Consider the following 21,610-nt stretch of genomic DNA (forward strand, 5'->3'; position numbering starts at 1 on the left):
AAACTACAATCTTCTACACTTCCGGGGTCCGTATCCCTCTATTCCCATCCTATTCATGTATTTGTCAAGATGCCCCTTAAACGTCACTATCGTCCCTGCTTCCACCACCTCCTCTGGCAGCGAATTCCAGGCACCCACTACCCTCTGTGTAAAAAACTTGCCTCGTACATCTCCTCTAAACCTTGCCCCTCGCCCCTTAAACCTATGCCCCCTAGTAACTGACCCCTCTACCCTGGGGAAAAGCCTCTGACTATCCACTCTGTCTGTGCCCCTCATAATTTTGTAGACCTCTATCAGGTCGCCCCTCAACCTCCGTCGTTCCAGTGAGAACAAACCGAGTTTATTCAACCGCTCCTCATAGCTAATGCCCTTATTTCATGTTAGGAGAATTTAGTTTTATCAAGAGCAGCTGATTTGTTAAAAATGTTGTGCAATAATTTGAGTGTTCATATGCCAAACAGAAATGTTAATTAGATTTGACAGTTGTAACTTAAGTCGGCAGGGGAAAGGGTAATAAAACCTGGGTATTCTGTTTAACCATTTGCTCTTATACTTATTGTATGTTGATTGTTCAACTCGCTGAACATTTTAGAGATGATCCTTGAATTCTATTATTCTTTGCTTGTTTATTGTAAAAATCTCTCATTCTGTTTGTGTCCCCAGCTACCGAAGACAGTCCCACAGACAATAGGATGTTAGTCCCTGAGCAGGATTCTTCAACAAAACCGCCCACGTTACTGCCCGCTAAAAAGGCTGTAGCTTTCCACTGTGACATTGAGGAAACCCCTGCAAAACAACAATCCCATCCGAAACAACCCCCTGCCCTACCTCCCAAACCACTAACGAGGATCGCCAACCACATAGCTGGTAGGATTCCTTCATTTGAGTTGCATTATTTAGTGTTCCTTCCAGGTACAGTAAGTCTGAAATGGACAAAGATGAAAAATTACATATCCTGTTGTAATTTAGAACATTTATAGAACTGTTTTCTCTTTCAGTAGTACCTTGTACGCAAACCTTGGCCGGGATTCTCCAACCCCCCGCTGGGCCGGAGAATCCCCGGTGGGAGGCGCGGATCCCGCCCCGACGCCGGCTGCCCCATTCTCTGGCGCCCTTTTTTGGGCGGCGGCAGCATTCCCGCCACGCAAGTCGGGGACCGTTGACAGCGGCCTCCAGGTGATTCTCCGGGCCCCGATGGGCCAAGCGGCCATCCAGTTTTTGTCCAGTCCCGCCAGCGTGAATTACTCGCCTCACGCACAGCGGGACCTGGCAGGTGAGTTGCGGGAGCGGTCCTCGGGGGCACGGGGGGATCTGACCCCGGGGGGGGCCCCTACGGTGGCCTAGCCTGCGATCGGGGCCCACTGATCTGCTGGCGGGCTTGTTCCGTGGGGAGACTTCTTTCCTCCGTTCGGGGCCCCTGTAGGGCTCCGCCATATTGCACGGGGGCCGGCGCGGAGAAGAGAATCCCTGCGCATGCGCGGAAATACACCGACCGGTCTGCGCATGCGCGGAAATACGCTGGCCGGTCTGAGCTGAAATACGCCGGCCTGTCTGCGCACGCGCAAGATCACACTAGCCGTTCCGCGCATGCACAAACACGCGCTGTCCCTTCGCCGCCGGCTGGAGCGGTGCCAACCTCTCCGGCGTCTCCTTAGTCCCCGAAAGTTCGGAGAATTCCTTACTTTCGTCGGCTGTTGATGCCGGAGTAGTTGCCGCCGGTTTTCCCACCGGCGTGGGGACTTAGTCCCCAGAAGGGAGAATCCTGGCCAATATACCCCTGATCCTGGAGCTGTTTCTTTTTTCGACTGTGTACAAGCAATAGTTAAACTTCTTGTAGTAATCTACTTAATAAATTGAATGTGCCTTCACATAACACTAGTGCTCTTCAAGATATTACCACATCAGTCAAACATTTTTACACAGAGACCAATAATAACCTTCTGTTTTAACACTTAATTGAAGTGTTGGTTCTGGCACTCAAGTTTTATGACTTTTTAAAATTAATCTCTGGGATGTAGGCATTGCTGGCTCGGCCAGCATTTATTGACCATCTCCAGTTGTCCTTGAGAAAGTACCTTCCTTCTTGAACCGTTGCAATCCCTGGAGGTGTAGATAAATCCATGGGGCTGTCGGGGAGGAAGTTGCAGGATTTTGACCCAGCGACAGTGAAGGAATGGCGATGTGGTTCTGTTCCTGGATGACATCAGCAGTACTTCATACGTACGCAATTTACAATGCGGCACACGTCTTACTGATATAACCTCCTCTGGCAGTGTCAGTCTGCATAAAGTCTGAATTAACCGATCTCTCACGACTTTTACAGTGTATTGAATCCATGTTACTAATACGTGATTAATTTTCAGGTACCTAAATCACCTATGTATTTATCTGAGAGTTCTAACTTCCAGATTTCTCGAGTTAATAAAAATTGGTCTACAATTAGACACATATTAAACGGCTTATGAGAGTAAATAATTAACGGAAAAGATTTCAGCAACTGAATAGAGCCCTAAGCCTGAAATAAATCCACTGTGTTTTCCAACACCCTATATTGAATTATTCTAGCACTCCAAGATTTATTTCTAAAGTCCAATTTAAGCTAGTGCGTTTCAAGCCTGGGAAACAAACCTCATGGGCTGATCTCCGGTCCCCCAGTCGCATGTTTCTTGGCGGCAGGAGGCGGCGTGCCATTCGCTTCTGACGGGATTCCCTGGGCGGGATTCTCCGATATTGAGGCAGAGTGTCCGCGCTGTCGTAAACGCCGTCGCATTTCACGCTGGCGCGAAACGGTCTTGGGCACGATCGATTCAGGCCCCGAAAAGGGTCCAGCAGCGGGACGGCGAGAAACGTGGTGGGTGTGGTGCCAGAGCAGCGGCGTCATGCGACGCCCGGCTGACGCGGCGCCGCATCATTTAAAGTGCGCGATCCACGCACAGGACCCAAAGGATCAAGATGGCTGAGCCCCGCCGTGCAGCTCCCAGGTACCGGGACGGTGATCTCGAGACACTGCTGGATGCTGTAGAAGAGCACAGGGCCATCGTGTGCCCAAGACATGGGCACCAGCAACCATCCAGCACTGTGAAGCACAGCTGGCTTGAGGTGGACACCGCGGTTAGCGCTGTGGGGCACACACCCCGCTCTGGAGACCAGTGCCGAAAGAAGCTGCATGGCCTCTCCAGGGCTGCCAGAGTAAGTACCCCGAGAGTTCCCCCGGGCCACACCCCACCCCTCCCTCTCCCCCCACCACGTCTCGTGGGACACCCCCTCCCTGCTCACGCAGGAGTGGGGGGGGGTTGGGGACACCACATTGTACCTGACCCACATGGGCAACACCCCCCCCCCCCTTTGAGAGCTGCCATGGCGTGGTGCCCAGTGTCCCCCACCCAGTCATAATGTTGCCAACATCTGCGCGTCTTGATGCTGACTACCTAACTCTGATGCTTCCACGCCCACCCCTGCAGGATAAGACTGCTCACAACCAACGTGAACTTACAAGAACCGGAGTGGGAGGCTTCCGGTTGCGGCGATGCACTGCTAAGCCGCACGTTTCGGCAGCTCCCGTTCTAACGGACTTTTGGGCTCTTTTCGAGAGCCCCAACGGAAATTTGTTTAGACCAAGCCCAGTGTGGGGTGACGAAGGAAGATTTCCCCCCCCCCCCCCCCCCCCCCCCCCCCCCGTGTGCGTATGGAAAGGATCACTGGTAGTGGCCAGATTGCGAAGGATCCTTTGGAGCAGCGGCAGAGAAGAGCAGGGAGAAGCAAGATGGCGGCGGATGGAGCCCAGACGGCATGGGGCCCGGACCAGCAGGAATTCCTCCGATGATGTGTGGAGGAACTAAAGAAAGAGGTGCTGGTGCCGATGTTATTGGCAATCGAGGGACTGAAGGAAACACAAAAGGCCCAGGCGATAGAGCTCCGTGGAGTGAAGGCAAAGGCAGCCGAGAATGAGGATGAGATACAGGGCCTGGTGGTAAAAACGGAGATGCATGAGGCGTTACATAAGAGGTGCATAGAAAGGCTGGAAGCCCTGGAGAACAGCTCGAGGAGGAAGAACCTACGGATTTTAGGTCTCCCCGAAGGAGCAGAGGGAGCTGATGTTGGGGCTTATGTGAGCACGATGCTCCATACGCTAATGGGAGCTGAGGCCCCAACGGGCCCCCTGGAGGTGGAAGGAACGCTCCGGGTCCTTGTGAGAAGACCAAAGGCGGGTGAAATACCAAGGACAATAGTGGTGAGATTCCACCGCTTCATGGACAGAGAGGCGGTCCTGAGCTGGTCCAAGAAGGTACGGAGTAGCAAGTGGGAGAATGCAGTGATACGAGTGTATCAGGACTGGAGTGCGGAGGTGGCGAGAAGGAGGGCGAGCTTTAATCGGGCCAAGGCGGTGCTTAAAGGAAGAAAATAAAATTCGGAATGCTGCAGCCGGCGCGATTGTGGGTCACGCATCAGGGCAAGCACTACTACTTCGAAACGGCAGATGAGGCATGGACCTTCATTCAAGAAGAGAAACTGGACTAGATCTGAGAGTTTGATGTTGGGGGGGAAGTAACGAGGTGGTGGTACAGAAATGTAAAGTGGGGAAAGGGGAGGTTTATTATACAGCAATGTTGGATGGGGAATTTTTCTCCCCCTGATGGGGGGACACGAAGAAATGTGGGCGCCGATGGGGAAAAAGGGACAGAGAGGTGGAGGGGGAATAAGGGAGCTGCGCCACGGGGGGCGGGGCCGATAGGAAAGCACGGTTTTTTTTCCCGCGCTATGGAGATGATGGCGGGAAGATAGGCGCAGGAAGGAAGAGAGCCCCACACGCAGGGAGGTCAAAGAGAGAAAGGGGGAAGCCGGGGTCAGCTAGAGTTAGCTGACTTTTGGAAGCATTATGGGGGGAGTAACCATGCTAGAGGGTGATCTAGCGGGGGGGGGACTAACTGGGTTGCTGCTGCTGAGTGCAAGGGGGAGCTGGCAAGAGAAGAGGTGGTCGGGACGGGAAGGCGCCGCCTGGGGGACAGATGGGTGCGCGGGACCTGGCCGGGGAGATGGCCCAGAAAAGGGGATGGATAGTCGGAGGAGGGGGGGGGGGGCAGCGGCCCCCAATCCGGCTGATCACGTGGAATGTGAGAGGCCTAAATGGGCCGATTAAGAGGGCTCGGGTGTTCGCGCACTTAAAGAGACTGAAGACGGACGTAGTCATGCTCCAGGAGACGCACCTGAAGGTGGCGGATCAGGTTAGGTTAAGAAAAGGATGGGTGGGACACGTGTTCCACTCAGGGTTGGACGTGAAAAACAGAGGGGTGGCGATACTGGTGGGGAAACGGGTATCGTTCGAGGCTAAGAACATAGTGGTGGATAACGGGGGCAGATATGTGATGGTGAGTGGTAGATTGCAGGGAGAGGCGGTCGTGCTGGTGAATGTATATGCACCGAACTGGGATGACGCGGGATTCATGAAGCGGATGCTGGGTCGTATCCCGGACCTGGAGGTGGGAAGCTTGGTAATGGGGGGGGGACTTCAACACTGTGCTGGATCCAGGGCTAGACCGGTCTAGATCCAGGACCGGGAGAAGGCCGGCAGCGGCTAAGGTGCTTAGGGGATTTATGGAACAAATGGGGGGAGTTGATCCGTGGAGATTTGCCAGGCCGTTGGCTGAAGAGTTTTCCTTTTTCTCCCACGTCCACAAGGTATATTCCCGAATAGACTTCTTTGTTATGAGTAGGGCACTGATCTCGAAGGTGGTAGGAACGGAGTATTCGGCCATAGCCGTTTCAGACCACGCCCCGCATTGGGTGGATCTGAAACTAGGAGAGGAGAGGGAGCAGCGCCCACTCTCGCGACTGGATGTGGGACTACTGGCGGATGAGGGGGTCTGTGGAAGGGTGCAGGGGTGTATTGAGAGATACCTGGAGGTCAACGACGATGCTGAGGTTCAGGTGGGGGTAGTATGGGAAGCGCTGAAGACGGTGGTTAGAGGAGAGCTGATCTCCATTCGAGCCCACAAGGAGAAAAAAGAGGGCAAAGAAAGGGAGAGATTAGTGGGGGAGATTTTGAGGGTGGATAAAAGATATGCGGAGGCCCCAGATGAAGGACTATATAGAGAAAGGCGAAGATTTCAGACGGAGTTTGACCTGCTGACCACAGGAAAGGCAGAGGCACAGGGGATAAGATATGAGTATGGGGAAAAGGCGAGCCGGCTGCTGGCCCACCAACTTCGTAAGAGGATAGCGGCGAGAGAGATTGGGGGATTTAGGGACGAAACAGGAACTATGGAGCAGAGAGCAGGGAAGGTAAATGAGGTGTAAATGACCTTTTATGAGAGGCTATATAAATCCCAACCCCCGGGGGAAAAAGAGGGAATGCTACATTTTCTGGACCAACTAAGGTTCCCGAGGGTGGAGGAGCAGGATGTGGCAGGTCTGGGGGCGCCAATCGAGGTGGATGAGGCGACTAAGGGACTGGGGAACATGCAGGCAGGGAAGGCCCCGGGACCAGACGGGTTTCCGGTGGAATTCTACAGGAAATATGTGGACCTGTTGGCCCCGCTGCTGGCGAGAACCTTTAACGAGGCCAGGGAAGGGGGGATACTACCCCCGACAATGTCGGAGGCGACGATATCATTAATTCTGAAGCGGGATAAAGATCCGCTGCAATGCAGGTCATACAGGCCTATCTCACTCCTAAATGTAGACGCCAAACTGCTGGCAAAAGTGCTGGCGACAAGGATAGAGGATTGCGTCCCGGGATGGTGCATGACGACCAGACAGGGTTTGTAAAGGGGAGACAACTGAATGTTAACGTTCGACGGCTGCTGAGGGTGATGATGACGCCCCCACCGGAGGGGGAGGCAGAGATAGTGGCGGCGATGGATGCGGAGAAGGCATTCGATAGGGTGGAGTGGGACTATTTGTGGGAGGTGCTGAGGAGGTTTGGGTTCTGAGAGGGGTTTGTTAGATGGGTCAGACTCCTATATGGGGCCCCAGTGGCAAGTGTAGTCACAAACCGGCAAAGATCGGGGTATTTTCGGCTACACAGGGGAACAAGACAGGGGTGTCCCCTGTCCCCGTTACTGTTCGCGTTGGCAATTGAACCACTGGCCATAGCGTTGAGGGACTCTAAGAAGTGGAGGGGGGTGGTTAGAGGGGGAGAGGAGCATCGAGTGTCACTCTACGCTGATGACTTACTGCTATATGTTGCGGACCCGGTAGAGGGGATGCCAGAGGTTATGCAGAGTTTGGAGATTTCTCGGGATACAGGCTAAATATGGGGAAGAGCGAGCTTTTTGTAATACACCCCGGGGACCAGGGAAGAGGAATAGACGCTCTGCCGTTAAGGAGAGTGGAAAGGAGCTTCCGATATCTGGGGATCCAGGTAGCCAGGAACTGGGGAACGCTACACAGACTTAATCTGACGCGGCTGGTGGAGCAGATGGAGGAGGATTTCAAGAGGTGGGATCTGTTGCCGCTCTCATTGGCGGGCAGAGTGCAGGCGGTAAAAATGATGGTCCTCCCGAGGTTTCTTTTCGCATTTCAGTGTCTCCCCATTCTGATCACAAAGGCCTTTTTCAAAAAAATAGACAGGAGAATTATGAGCTTTGTGTGGGCAGGGAAGACCCCACGGGTAAAGAGGGGGTTCCTGCAGCGCAGTAGGGATAGAGGGGGACTGGCGCTGCCGAGCCTGAACGACTACTACTGGGCCGCCAACGTGGCGATGGTTTGTAAATGGATGAGGGAGGGAGAGGGGGCGGCGTGGAAGAGGCTGGAGATGGCGTCCTGTAAAGGAACGAGCCTAAATGCGCTGGTGACGGCGCCGCTGCCATTCTCCCCGAAAAGGTATACCACAAACCCAGTGGTGGTGGCAACCTTGAGGATCTGGGGGCAGTGGAGGCGACACAGGGGGGTGACGGGTGCCTGGGTGTGGTCCCCGATTAGGAATAACCACAGGTTTGTCCCAGGAAGGATGGACGGGGGGTTCCAGAGTTGGCAACGAGTAGGAATTAGGAAACTGAGGGACCTGTTTATAGACGGGACGTTTGCAAATCTGGGAGCGCTGGAGGAAAAATATGAGTTGCCCCCGGGGAATATCTTCAGATATATGCAAGTGAGGGCGTTTACGAGGCAACAGGTGAGGGAATTTCCGCTGCTCCCGACACAGGGGATCAAAGATAGAGTGATTTCCGGGGTATGGGTCGGGGAGGGCAAAGTGTCCAAAATATATCAGGAGATGAGAGACGAGGGGAAGGCAATGATAGAGGAGCTGAAGGGAAAATGGGAAGAAGAGCTGGGGGAGGAGATTGAGGAGGGGCTATGGGCTGATGCCCTAAGCAGGGTAAATTCCTCGTCTTCGTGTGCCAGGCTCAGCCTGATTCAATTTAAGGTTCTACACAGAGCACATATGATGGGAGCAAGACTGAGCAGGTTCTTCGGAATGGAGGACAGATGTGGGAGGTGCTCGGGAAGCCCGGCGAACCACACACACATGTTCTGGTCGTGTCCGGCACTGGATGAGTACTGGGGGGCGTGGCAAGGGTGATTTCAAAGGTGGCGAAGGTCTGGGTCAAGCCAGGCTGGGGGTTAGCGATATTTGGGGTAGCGGAAGAGCTAGGAGTGCAGGAGGCGAAAGAGGCTGACATTCTGGCCTTTGCGTCCCTAGTAGCCCTGCGTAGGATTTTACTCATGTGGAAGGAAGCGAAACCCCCCGGCGTGGAGGCCTGGATAAACGACATGGCAGGGTTCATAAAGCTGGAACGAATAAAATTTGTGCTGAGAGGATCGGCTCAGGGGTACTCCAGGCGGTGGCAACCGTTCCTTGACTATCTCGCGGAACGTTAAGGGTAGATAGAGTGACAGCAGCAGCAACCCAGAGGGAAAAGGGTGGGGGGGGAGCACTATTTATTTATTTTTTTTGTTTGTTATTTTGTTAGCTCACTATATTATTTAAATAATGTTATTTACTAGTTATTGTATTATTTTTATGTTGATTTGTGAAAACGGAAAAATTTTGTTTGAAAAATTTAATAAAATATATATATATTTTTTTTTAAAAAGAACCGGAGTGGAATCACCTGTGCTGCACCCCCTCACCGTCCATGAGCAGAGGGCTCTGGACCTCGCTGGGGGAGCTGCCACCCGAGACGTAGCGCCATGCCAGATCGGAGGCGCAGGACCAAGTGAGACTCCCCTGCCTGGTTACACACCCTCAGCCTGTCACCTCCCCCCCCCCTCCCCCCCCCCCCCCACCCCACCCTCTCGCACTGCCCCCTCCACCCCCTAACCTCCCCCTGACACTCCACCCCCTCCCACTGGCCCCTCCACCCCCTCACACCCGACTCCGCGTGTCTAACGATACATGCCTCATTGTCTTCCCCAGGGCCAGGAGCCCATCGTCCAGGGACGAGACGGACAAGCCCCCGCCGTCCAGCTGCAAGCTCACCCGTCCCCACGGACGCACGACAGAGGGGGGGGAAGGAAGACGGGCAGGAGGGCCCTCCTCTGAGGCCGGGGCACTGGATGGGGATGCACAGAGGACGGACAGCCACGACACGGGCGAACACAGGATGGACAGTCAGGACACTGATGGCCGTGAGTCGGACGAGGAGGGGGCTGCGAGCCAGGACAGTGACGGAGAGAGGACTGGGTCTCTGGACAGTGACGCACAGAGGACGGCCAGACAGTCGATGGACACACCGGGCACGGCACCTAACATGGGCCGCGGACTAGTTGCATCGATCCAAGGATCGACACAGGAGACCCCAGACCTGGGGACAGATGAGGAGCTGGTGTTTGCGGCACTGCTGTCACCCACACCTTCCACCATCGCAGATACACTCACCTCGGTTGGGCACATTAGTGATGAGGCTTCGGGGTCACTGACTGGTGTGCACCACACAGCCGAACCGGTACAGCAGGTGGAGGTAGGAGCAGCCGAGGGGCTGGACGGTCGGAGGGCAGCCCAGGCCCAGCACCCAGCTGCCACCAAGACGGTTCCCGGGTTCCTGGACTTACTAGACCCACCCACAGACCCGATGCATTTGAAAACCCAGGGAGTGGACAATGGGATGACGGCCAGCTTCTAGCATCTGAGACGCAGTTGGAGGAGTCCATCCGCGTCCAGGAGCAGGGAGTGGTGCCAGTCATGGCTGCCACCCAGGCCAACACCGCACGGGTGGCGTCTGCAGTGGAGGCAATGGGAGCAACGGTTTCCGCAATGGGTCAGGTACTGCAAGGCGTGGGGCTTGATGTACACGCGTCATCCGTGGCCCAGGACAGGGCTGCCCTCTCACAGGCAGCCATGCGTCAGAGCCAGCTGGACATTGCCGCCCCGCTCCGGGGTCTGGCCCAGTCTCAGCAGGCCATGGCTAAGTCTCAGCAGGCCATTGCTGAGAGCATCAGCAACCTTGCCCACGTTCTAGATGGCGTCGCAGAATCCCAGCGGGAGGTTACGCAGTCCCTGACAGGGATGGCGCACTCCCTGAGCTCCATCGCTGCGAACGTTCAGACCCTGGTCAATGCCACAGCGGGCCTCCAGGTCTGGCAGCGCCAGGTGTCGTGGTGCCACAGCACCTGTCTCCGCGCGTATCACCGTCCCATAGTGAAGCTCGGGGGCCACCGGGCTCCCTGAGGAAGGAGGAGGTTCTGGTGCCCATCCTGGGTACTCCAGCAAGGGAGGTCCCGGAACACTCGGACTCCCGGAACAGCGATGCCCTCCCCCTAGTCAGGGAAACGTGCGGAAATCAACGCCTCGCCTGCTCGTTCTCCTAGCCAGTGTCGTCGTGCAGCCTCCCGCCCATATCCCACCCCCAGGTCTTTTCTGTTACCCACTCCCCCATCCTCCTCCTCTTCCTCATGTGCAGAGGCATCACCGTCATCGGGCTCCCCCTGTGCACCCTCCTCCAGGACATCACCCCTCTGTTGGGTAATGTTGTGCAACACACAGCAGACCACAACTATGCGCCCGTCCCTGTCGGGGTGGTACTGCAGGGCCCCTCCAGAGCGGTCCAGGCACCGGCATCTCATCTTCAGGAGGCCAAAGCACCTCTCCACAGCATCCCTGGTTGCTGCACGGGCCTCATTATAGCGGGTCTCCGCGTTGGTCTGTGGCCTCTGTTTAGGCGTCATCAGCCACGACCGCAAAGGGTAACCGCTGTCGCCCAGCAACCAGCCCCTCAGCCGGTGGGGTGACCCTCAAAAGTAGCGGGGATGAAAGAATGAGCCAGTATGAAAGCATCATGCATGCTGCCAGGGTATTGGGCGCATACATGCATTATCTTCATGCGATGGTCGCAGACCATCTGAATGTTCATCGAGTAGTTCTCCTTCCTGTTCAGGAAAACGTCCCTGTTATCTGAGGGTGGACGCATGGCGACGTGCACCCCATCAATCACCCCCTGGACCATCGGCATCCCGGTCGCGGAGGCGAATTCCGCTTCCCGGTCAGCCTGGTGTGCGCGGTCCTCCGGATAATTTATGTATCTGTTGGCGATGGCATACATGGCGTCGGTGACGGCCCGGATGCACTGGTATACCGATGCCTGCGAGATTCCAGAGAGGTCCCGGCTCGGCGCCTGGAAGGACCCTGTGGCGAAGAAATTGAGGGCAACCGTGACCTTGATGGTCACCGGGATAGCATGTCCTCCCCCCGTTCCACGTGGTGCCAGGTGCGCCATGAGGTGGCATATATGTGTCACGGTCTCCCGACTCAATCGGAGTCTCCTCCTGCATGCCGTATCTGGAAGGTCCTGGAATGAGATGCAGCCCAGGTACCTGGGAGGTGAGTAGTGAGTTTAAAAGCTCTTACCTTTACAGGAGCAGCCCTTTGGATTTCGGCGGCAGCGGTGCGCAGGGGCCTTCTTGGAGGTGAGTAGCGACTTTAAAACCACTTACCTTTACAGGAGCAGCCCTTTCGATTTCGGCGGCAGCGGTGCGCAGGGGCCTTCTGGGAGGTGAGTAGTGAGTTTAAAAGCTCTTACCTTTACAGGAGCAGCCCTTTGGATTTCGGCGGCAGCGGTGCGCAGGGGCCTTCTTGGAGGTGAGTAGCGACTTTAAAACCACTTACCTTTACAGGAGCAGCCCTTTGGATTTCGGCGGCAGCGGTGCGCAGGGGCCTTCTGGGAGGTGAGTAGTGTATTTAAAAAGCCTTACCTGGTCCCGTGTCTGTTCTTCTTTTCTGTTTTATTTGTTTTTATATAAGGCGGGAACCGGAAGTTCGACCTCTGGCAAGTCCCCCCCCCCCCCAACCAATAAATTCTGGTGGAGAGGAAACCCGAGACACTACACGTGTAGTGTCTCCCACCCGCCCTCCTCCTCTAACCTAATAATAAGACCCATTGGTGTAAGGTAAGTGCCATATTATATTATTATATTATTAGCATTGTGCAGGTCAAGGATCGGAGGTGGAGGAGCAGTCTCTGTCAGCGAGAGAACCTGAGAACATCTCAGACACTCAGAAGGTAAGAAGGTAAGTAAGTTATTTTTACTTTTATACCTTTTTTCAAATTGTGTGTGTCGGGGGGAAACTGAAGTGACATCACAGAAAAGCTGTGACCTGAGTGGCTGGTTGGGATTCTAACCTAAATTTAAAAAAAAAAAAAATTTGAGTATTTGGGAACTAATTAAACATAATAACTTAATTATAATTTAGAGGATATCTAAGCCAGAGACCGGAGAATATTATAGTTAGCTATCGCATTTCTATTAGAAATCTAGTGCTAGGAAACAGATAGTTGACAGTAACTTTGCAATTTAAAAAAAAAAGTATTTAAAAAAAAAAAGACAAATTTTAATTTTAATTAATTGATGCAATGTCAGTTAGAGGGGTGCTGTGCTCTGACTGTGAGATGTGGCAGGTCCGGGAGGCTTCCAGCGTCCCGGATGGCTTCATCTGCAGAAAGTGCACCCAACTGCAGCTCCTCACAGACCGCATGGTTCGGTTGGAGCAGCAATTGGATGCACTCAGGAGCATGCAGGTGGCGGAAAGCGTCAAAGATCGCAGTTATGTAAATGTGGTCACACCCAAGGTGCAGGCAGAGAAATGGGTGACCACCAGAAAGGGCTGGCAGTCAGTGCAGGAATCCCCTGTGGTTGTCCCCCTCTCGAACAGATATACCCCTTTGGATACTGTCGGGGGGGATAGCCGATCAGGGGAAAACAGCAGCAGCCAGAGCAGTGGCACCACGGCTGGCTCTGATGTTCAGAAGGGAGGGTCAAAGCGCAGAAGAGTAATAGTAATAGGGGACTCTATAGTCAGGGGCACAGATAGGCGCTTCTGTGGACGTGAAAGAGACTCCAGGATGGTATGTTGCCTCCCTGGTGCCAGGGTCCAGGATGTCTCCGAATGGGTAGAGGGAATCCTGAAGGGGGAGGGCAAACAGGCAGAGGTCGTTGTACATATTGGTACTAACGACATAGGCAGGAAGGGGCATGAGGTCCTGCAGCAGGAGTTCAGGGAGCTAGGCAGAAAGTTAAAAGACAGGACCTCGAGGGTTGTAATCTCGGGATTACTCCCTGTGCCACGTGCCAGTGAGGCTAGAAATAGGAAGATAGAGCAGACAAACACGTGGCTAAACAGCTGGTGTAGGAGGGAGGGTTTCCGTTATCTGGACCACTGGGAGCTCTTCCGGGGCAGGTGTGACCTGTATAAGATGGACGGGTTGCATCTAAACCGGAGAGGCATAAATATCCTGGCCGCGAGGTTTGCTAGTGTCACACGGGAGGGTTTAAACTAGTATGGCAGGGGGGTGGGCACGGGAGCAATAGGTCAGAAGGTGAGAGCATTGAGGGAGAACTAGGGAATAGGGACAGTGTGGCTCTGAGGCAGAGCAGACGGGGAGAAGTTGCTGAACACAGCGGGTCTGGTGGCCTGAAGTGCATATGTTTTAATGCAAGGAGCATTACGGGTAAGGCAGATGAACTTAGAGCTTGGATTACTACTTGGAACTATGATGTTGTTGCCATTACAGAGACCTGGTTGAGGGAAGGGCAGGATTGGCAGCTAAACGTTCCAGGATTTAGATGTTTCAGGCGGGATAGAGGGGGATGTAAAAGGGGAGGCGGAGTTGCGCTACTTGTTCGGGAGAATATCACAGCTATACTGCGAGAGGACACCTCCGAGGGCAGTGAGGCTATATGGGTAGAAATCAGGAATAAGAAGGGTGCAGTCACAATGTTGGGGGTATACTACAGGCCTCCCAACAGCCAGCGGGAGATGGAGGAGCAGATAGGTAGACAGATTTTGGAAAAGAGTAAAAACAACAGGGTTGTGGTGATGGGAGACTTCAACTTCCCCAATATTGACTGGGACTCACTTAGTGCCAGGGGCTTAGACGGGGCGGAGTTTGTAAGGAGCATCCAGGAGGGCTTCTTAAAACAATATGTAAACAGTCCAACTAGGGAAGGGGCGGTACTGGACCTGGTATTGGGGAATGAGCCCGGCCAGGTGGTAGATGTTTCAGTAGGGGAGCATTTCGGTAACAGTGACCACAATTCAGTAAGTTTTAAAGTACTGGTGGACAAGGATAAGAGTGGTCCGAGGATGAATGTGCTAAATTGGGGGAAGGCTAATTATAACAATATTAGGCGGGAACTGAAGAACATAAATTGGGGGCGGATGTTTGAGGGCAAATCAACATCTGACATGTGGGAGGCTTTCAAGTGTCAGTTGAAAGGAATACAGGACAGGCATGTTCCTGTGAGGAAGAAAGATAAATACGGCAATTTTCGGGAACCTTGGATGACGAGTGATATTGTAGGCCTCGTCAAAAAGAAAAAGGAGGCATTTGTCAGGGCTAAAAGGCTGGGAACAGACGAAGCCTGTGTGGCATATAAGGAAAGTAGGAAGGAACTTAAGCAAGGAGTCAGGAGGGCTAGAAGGGGTCATGAAAAGTCATTGGCAAATAGGGTTAAGGAAAATCCCAAGGCTTTTTACACGTACATAAAAAGCAAGAGGGTAGCCAGGGAAAGGGTTGGCCCACTGAAGGATAGGCAAGGGAATCTATGTGTGGAGCCAGAGGAAATGGGCGAGGTACTAAATGAATACTTTGCATCAGTATTCACCAAAGAGAAGGAATTGGTAGATGTTGAGTCTGGAGAAGGGGGTGTAGATAGCCTGGGTCACATTGTGATCCAAAAAGACGAGGTGTTGGGTGTCTTAAAAAATATTAAGGTAGATAAGTCCCCAGGGCCGGATGGGATCTACCCCAGAATACTGAAGGAGGCTGGAGAGGAAATTGCTGAGGCCTTGACAGAAATCTTTGGATCCTCGCTGTCTTCAGGGGATGTCCCGGAGGACTGGAGAATAGCCAATGTTGTTCCTCTGTTTAAGAAGGGGAGCAAGGATAATCCCGGGAACTACAGGCCGGTGAGCCTTACTTCAGTGGTAGGGAAATTACTGGAGAGAATTCTTCGAGACAGGATCTACTCCCATTTGGAAGCAAATGGACGTATTAGTGAGAGGCAGCACGGTTTTGTGAAGGGAAGGTCGTGTCTCACTAACTTGATAGAGTTTTTCGAGGAGGTCACTAAGATGATTGATGCAGGTAGGGCAGTAGATGTTGTCTATATGGACTTCAGTAAGGCCTTTGACAAGGTCCCTCATGGTAGACTAGTACAAAAGGTGAAGTCACACGGGATCAGGGGTGAACTGGCAAGGTGGATACAGAACTGGCTAGGCCATAGAAGGCAGAGGGTAGCAATGGAGGGATGCTTTTCTCATTGGAGGGCTGTGACCAGTGGTGTTCCACAGTGATCAGTGCTGGGACCTTTGCTCTTTGTAGTATATATAAATGATTTGGAGGAAAATGTAACTGGTCTGATTAGTAAGTTTGCAGACGACACAAAGGTTGGTGGAATTGCGGATAGCGATGAGGACTGTCTGAGGATACAGCAGGATTTAGATTGTCTGGAGACTTGGGCGGAGAGATGGCAGATGGAGTTTAATCCGGACAAATGTGAGGTAATGCATTTTGGAAGGGCTAATGCAGGTAGGGAATATACAGTGAATGGTAGAACCCTCAAGAGTATTGAAAGTCAAAGAGATCTAGGAGTACAGGTCCACAGGTCATTGAAAGGGGCAACACAGGTGGAGAAGGTAGTCAAGAAGGCATACGGCATGCTTGCCTTCATTGGCCGGGGCATTGAGTATAAGAATTGGCAAGTCATGTTGCAGCTGTATAGAACCTTAGTTAGGCCACACTTGGAGTATAGTGTTCAATTCTGGTCGCCACACTACCAGAAGGATGTGGAGGCTTTCGAGAGGGTGCAGAAGAGATTTACCAGAATGTTGCCTGGTATGGAGGGCATAAGCTATGAGGAGCGATTGAATAAACTCGGTTTGTTCTCACTGGAACGAAGGAGGTTGAGGGGCGACCTGATAGAGGTATACAAAATTATGAGGGGCATAGACAGAGTGGATAGTCAGAGGCTTTTCCCCAGGGTAGAGGGATCAATTACTAGGGGGCATAGGTTTAAGGTGAGAGGGGCAAAGTTTAGAGTAGATGTACGAGGCAAGTTTTTTACGCAGAGGGTAGTGGGTGCCTGGAACTCACTACCGGAGGAGGTAGTGGAAGCAGGGACGATAGGGACATTTAAGGGGCATCTTGACAAATATATGAATAGGATGGGAATAGAAGGATACGGACCCAGGAAGTGTAGAAGATTGTAGTTTAGTCGGGCAGTATGGTCGGCACGGGCTTGGAGGGCCGAAGGGCCTGTTCCTGTGCTGTACATTTCTTTGTTCTTTGTTCTTTGTACACTCGAGGCTGCATGAGGCGCCTCCAGCGCCTTGGCACCACCACCTGCTCCTGCTCCTCCCCCTGCGCCCCCGAATCCTCGTCCTCCGCATGCCCGATGATGTGGCGGTCATTGTCACCCTCCGCCTCCTCATGCACCTGTCGGGCGGGAGGGCATGCAGCATGAGCAGCTGGCACGGGGCCCTCTGCAGCCAGTCCCTCTGCTGCAGCCGCCGCTCCAGCAGCTACTATGAGCCGCTTGCGTCAGCGTCGCCGAATGGCTACCTGCAGGGCGGCCGCTCCCGCCACGGCAGAAAACATAGCTGGCTGGTGCGCAAACATGACGAACTACACGAAGGGGGGGAGGTTAGGAAGGAGAGACAACAACATGTTTAACGATGACGCTTTGACACCTCGACAGCCAGGGCCCATGGGATACATGGGTGCCCCGGCTGCCTGGTTTCGCTGCAGAAACGCATGGAACCTTCACCCTGCCCACAGTATCCGTCCAGCGCCCACTTCACCCTGAAGGTTTTTACACAACGGATAGTAGAGCCTGGAACTCGCTGCCAGAGGAGATGGTGGAGCAGGCACGATAGTGACGTTCAAGGGGCATCTTGACAATTACATGAATAGGATGGAAATAGAGAGATACGGATTCTGGGATTTTATATGATTTAGGTTAGACAGGCAGCATGGTCGGCGCAGGCTTGAAGGGCAGAAGGGCCTGTTCTTGTGCTGTACTTTTCTTTGTTCCCTTCCCAGACGCACTTTCCAATATCCTGGCTGGGAGGTTTGTTTGTGTCACTCGGGAGGATTGAAACTAATATGGCAGGGGGGTGGGAACCAGAGCTTAGAAGGTGTCATACTGAAAGGAAAATAGAGAACAAAAATAATAGAATATCACCCTCAGGCAGAGCAAAAAAGGTGACAAGTGTGAGAAGGGAGGTGGTCAATGAGGGTATTGTCCCTCAATGCGCGCAGTATATGGAACAAGTTAAATGTGCTTGTTACGCACATTGAAATTGGCCGGTACGATGTTGTGGGCATCACGGAGACGTGGCTGCAAGGGGATCAGGGCTGGGATCTAAATATACAAGGATGTGTGTCCTATTGAAAGGACAGACAGATGGGCAAAGGGGGCGGGGTTGCATTGTTAGTAAGGAATGAAGTTAAATCGATAGCAGGGAGCGATATAGAATCGGAAGGCATAGAATCTCTGTGGGCAGAGTTGAGGAATCGCAAAGGTAAAAAGACCATGATTGGAGTTGTACAGGCCCCCGAGCAGTAGTCAGGATGGAGGGCAGAAAATAAATCAGGAGATAGAGAAACCATGTAAAAAAAGGCAATATCGCAATAAATGGACGACTTCAATATGCACATGGACTGGGAAAATCAGGTTGGTGGAGGATCCCAAGATAAGGAATTTGTGGAATGTTTAAGAGATGGTTTTTTAGAGCAGCTTGTGGTAGAGCCCACTAGGGAACAGGCAATTCAGGATTTTTCTGATCTGTAATGAAGCAGACTTACTTAGGGAACTAAAGGTGAAGGAACCCTTAGGGAGCAGTGACCACAATATGATAGAATTTACCCTGCAGGTTGAGAAGGAGAAGCTGGAGTCCGATGTAATGGTATTACAATTAAATAAGGGTAACTATAAAAACATGAGGGAGGAGCTGGCCAGAGTTGATTGGAAAAGGAGCCTAGCAGGGAAGACAGTGGAACAGCAATGGCAGGAGTTTTGGGGAGTTATTCGGGAGGCACAGCAGAAATTCAGCCCAAGGAGGAGGAAACATGCTACGGCCAGGACAAGGCATCCATGGTTGACGGGGGATGTCAAGGACAGCATAAAAGCAAAAATAAAAGCATACAAAGTGGCAAGCATTAGTGGGAAGCCAGAGGATTGGGAATCATTTAAAAGCGATAAGGGGAGAGAAGATGAAATATGAGTGCCAGTTAGCTAGTAACATAAAAGAAGATGGGAAGAGTTTCTTTCAGTATATAAAAGGTAAGAGAAAGGCAAAAATAGACATTGGACCACTGGAAAACGTGATTGGAGCAGTAATAATCGGAAACAAAGAAATGGCAGACGAACTGAATAGTTACTTTGCATCCGTCTTCATTGAGGAAGACACCAGTGGGATGCCAGAGCTCCAGGAGAATCAGGGGGCAGAGGTGAGTGCAGTAGCCATCACTAAGGAGAAGATTCTGGGGAAACTGAAAGGTCTGAAGGTGGATAAGTCACCTGGACCGGATGGTCTACACTCTAGCATCCTAAAAGAGATAGCTGAGGAAATTGTGGGGGCATTGGTGGTGATCTTTCAGGAATCACTGGAGGCAGGAAGGGTCCCAGAGGACTTTAAAGTGGCTAATGTAACACCACTGTTTAGGAAGGGAGAGAGGCAGTAGATGGGAAATTATAGGCCGTTTAGCCTAACTTAGGTCATTGGTAAGATTTTGAATCTGTTATTAAAGATGAGATCGCGAAGTACTTGGAAGTGCATGGTAAAATACGACTGAGTCAGCGGCTTTGTCAAAGGGAGGTCATGCCTGACAAATCTGTTTGTTCTTTGAGGAGGTAATAAGGAAGTTAGACAAAGGGGAACCAGTGGACCTAATTTATTTAGATTTCCAGAAGGCCTTTAACAAGGTGCCACATAGGAAACTGCCAAATAAGTTAAAAGCCCATGGTGTTAAGGGTAAGATCCTGGCATGGATAGAGGATTGGCTGACTGGCAGAAGGCAGACAGTGGGGATAAAGGGGTCTTTTTCAGGATGGCAGCAGGTGACTAGTGGTGTGCCTCAGGGGTATGTGCTGGGACCACAACTTTTTACAACATACACAATAATGATCTGGAAGAAGGAACTGAAGGCACTGTTGCTAAGTTTGCAGATGATACAAAGATCTGTAGAGAGACGGGTAGTATTGAGGAAGCAAAGGGTCTGCAGAAGGAATTGGACAAGCTAGGAGAGTGGGCAATGAAGTGGCAAATGAAATACAATGTGGAAAAGTGTGAGGTAATGCACTTTGGAAGGAGGAATTTAGGCAAACACTATTTTCCAAATGGCGAAATACTTAGGAAATCAGAAGCACAAAGGGACTTGGGAGTCCTTGTATTCTATTAAGGTTAACGTGCAGTTTCGGTCGGCAGTTAAGAAGGCAGATGCAATGTTAGCATTCATGTTAAGAGGGCTAGAATACAAGACCAGGGATGTACTTCTGAGGCTGTATAAGGCTCTGGTCAGATCCCATTTGGGGGCAGTATTGTGAGCAGTTTCAGGCCTCGTATCTAAGGAAGGATGTGCTGGCCTTGGAAAGGGTCCAGAGGAAGGAGGTTTACAAGAATGATCCCTGGAATGAAGAACTTGTCGTATGAGGAACGTTTGAGGACTCTGGATCTGTACTCGTTGGGAGTTTAGAAGGATGAGGGGGATCTTATTGAAACTTGCAGGATACTGCGAGGCCTGGATAGAGTGGACGTGGATGATGATGTTTCCACTTGTAGGAAAAACTCGAAGCAGAGGACACAATCTCAGACTAAAGGGGCGATCCTTTAAAACAGAGATGAGGAGGAATCTTTTCAGCCAGAGGGTGGTGAATCTGTGGAACTCTTTGCCGCAAAAGGCTGTGGAGGCCAAATCACTGAGTGTCTTTTTTTTTTTTATATAAATGTTTTATTGAAAATTTTTTCCCAAACAACAATTTTTCCCCTCTTACAAAGCAAACGCAACAATAACAATACAGAAATTTTAAACAATACACAAGTAACAAAACCCCTTTATCTTTGACCTAAACTAAACCCCCCCTCCCCCCCCCTCCCCCTGGGTTGCTGCTGCTGGTCATCTGTCTTCCCTCTAACGTTCCCCTAGGTAGTCGGGAAATGGCTGCCACCGCCTGGTGAACCCTTGAGCCGATCCTCTCAGGGCAAACTTTATCTGCTCCAGTTTAATGAACCCCGCCATATCATTTACCCAGGCCTCCAGTCCGGGGGGTTTCGCCTCCTTCCACATGAGTAGGATCCTGCGCCGGGCTACTAGGGACGCAAAGGCCACAACGTCGGCCTCTTTCGCCTCCTGCACTCCCGACTCTTCCGCAACTCCAAATAGAGCTAACCCCCAGCCTGGTTTGACCCGGGCCCTCACCACCCGCGAAATCACTCCCGTCACTCCCTTCCAATACCCTTCCAGTGCCGGGCATGCCCAAAACATATGTGCGTGGTTTGCCGGGCTCCCGCCACACCTCCCACATTTGTCCTCCACTCCAAAGAACCTGCTCAATCTTGCTCCCGTTATGTGTGCTCTATGTAGCACCTTAAATTGAATCAGGCTAAGCCTGGCGCATGAGGAAGAGGAATTTACCCTGCTTAGGGCATCAGCCCACATACCCTCCTCTATCTCCTCCCCTAGTTCTTCTTCCCACTTTCCTTTTAGTTCGCCCACCGACTCCTCCCCCTCTTCCCTCATCTCTCGGTAAATCTCTGACACCTTGCCCTCTCCGACCCACACCCCTGAAAGCACCCTGTCCTGTATCCCCTGTGTCGGGAGCAATGGAAATTCCCTCACCTGTTGTCTAGTAAATGCCCTCACCTGCATATATCTCAAGAAATTTCCCCGGGGCAACTTATACTTTTCCTCCAATGCTCCCAAGCTCGCAAAAGTCCCATCTATAAATAAATCTCCCACCCTCCTAATTCCCAACTGGAACCAGCTCTGAAATCCTCCATCCATTCTTCCTGGGGCGAACCTATGGTTGTTCCTGATTGGGGACCCCACCAGGGCTCCCCGCACCCCTCTCTGTCGCCTCCACTGTCCCCAGATATTCAATGTTGCCGCCACCACCGGGTTCGTGGTAAACTTTTTAGGTGAGATCGGTAGCGGCGCCGTCACCAGCGCCTCTA

At 52.3% G+C, this 21,610-nt stretch overlaps 1 protein-coding gene across 1 annotated transcript in view; it reads left to right on the forward strand.

The window, feature by feature from the left end:
• Positions 1-665: 665 nt before the first annotated feature.
• Positions 666-21,610, forward strand: part of LOC140425373 (phosphatase and actin regulator 1-like) — a 628,812-nt gene continuing 607,867 nt past the window's right edge. Inside the window, exon 1 of the mRNA XM_072509571.1 lies at positions 666-867. Within this exon, the coding sequence (XP_072365672.1) occupies positions 693-867 (175 nt within the window). The 5' untranslated portion in view covers positions 666-692. The remainder of the gene's footprint in view (positions 868-21,610) is intronic.

Source organism: Scyliorhinus torazame, chromosome 6 (genome assembly GCF_047496885.1).
Source record: "Scyliorhinus torazame isolate Kashiwa2021f chromosome 6, sScyTor2.1, whole genome shotgun sequence".
NCBI classification, from domain to species: domain Eukaryota; kingdom Metazoa; phylum Chordata; class Chondrichthyes; order Carcharhiniformes; family Scyliorhinidae; genus Scyliorhinus; species Scyliorhinus torazame.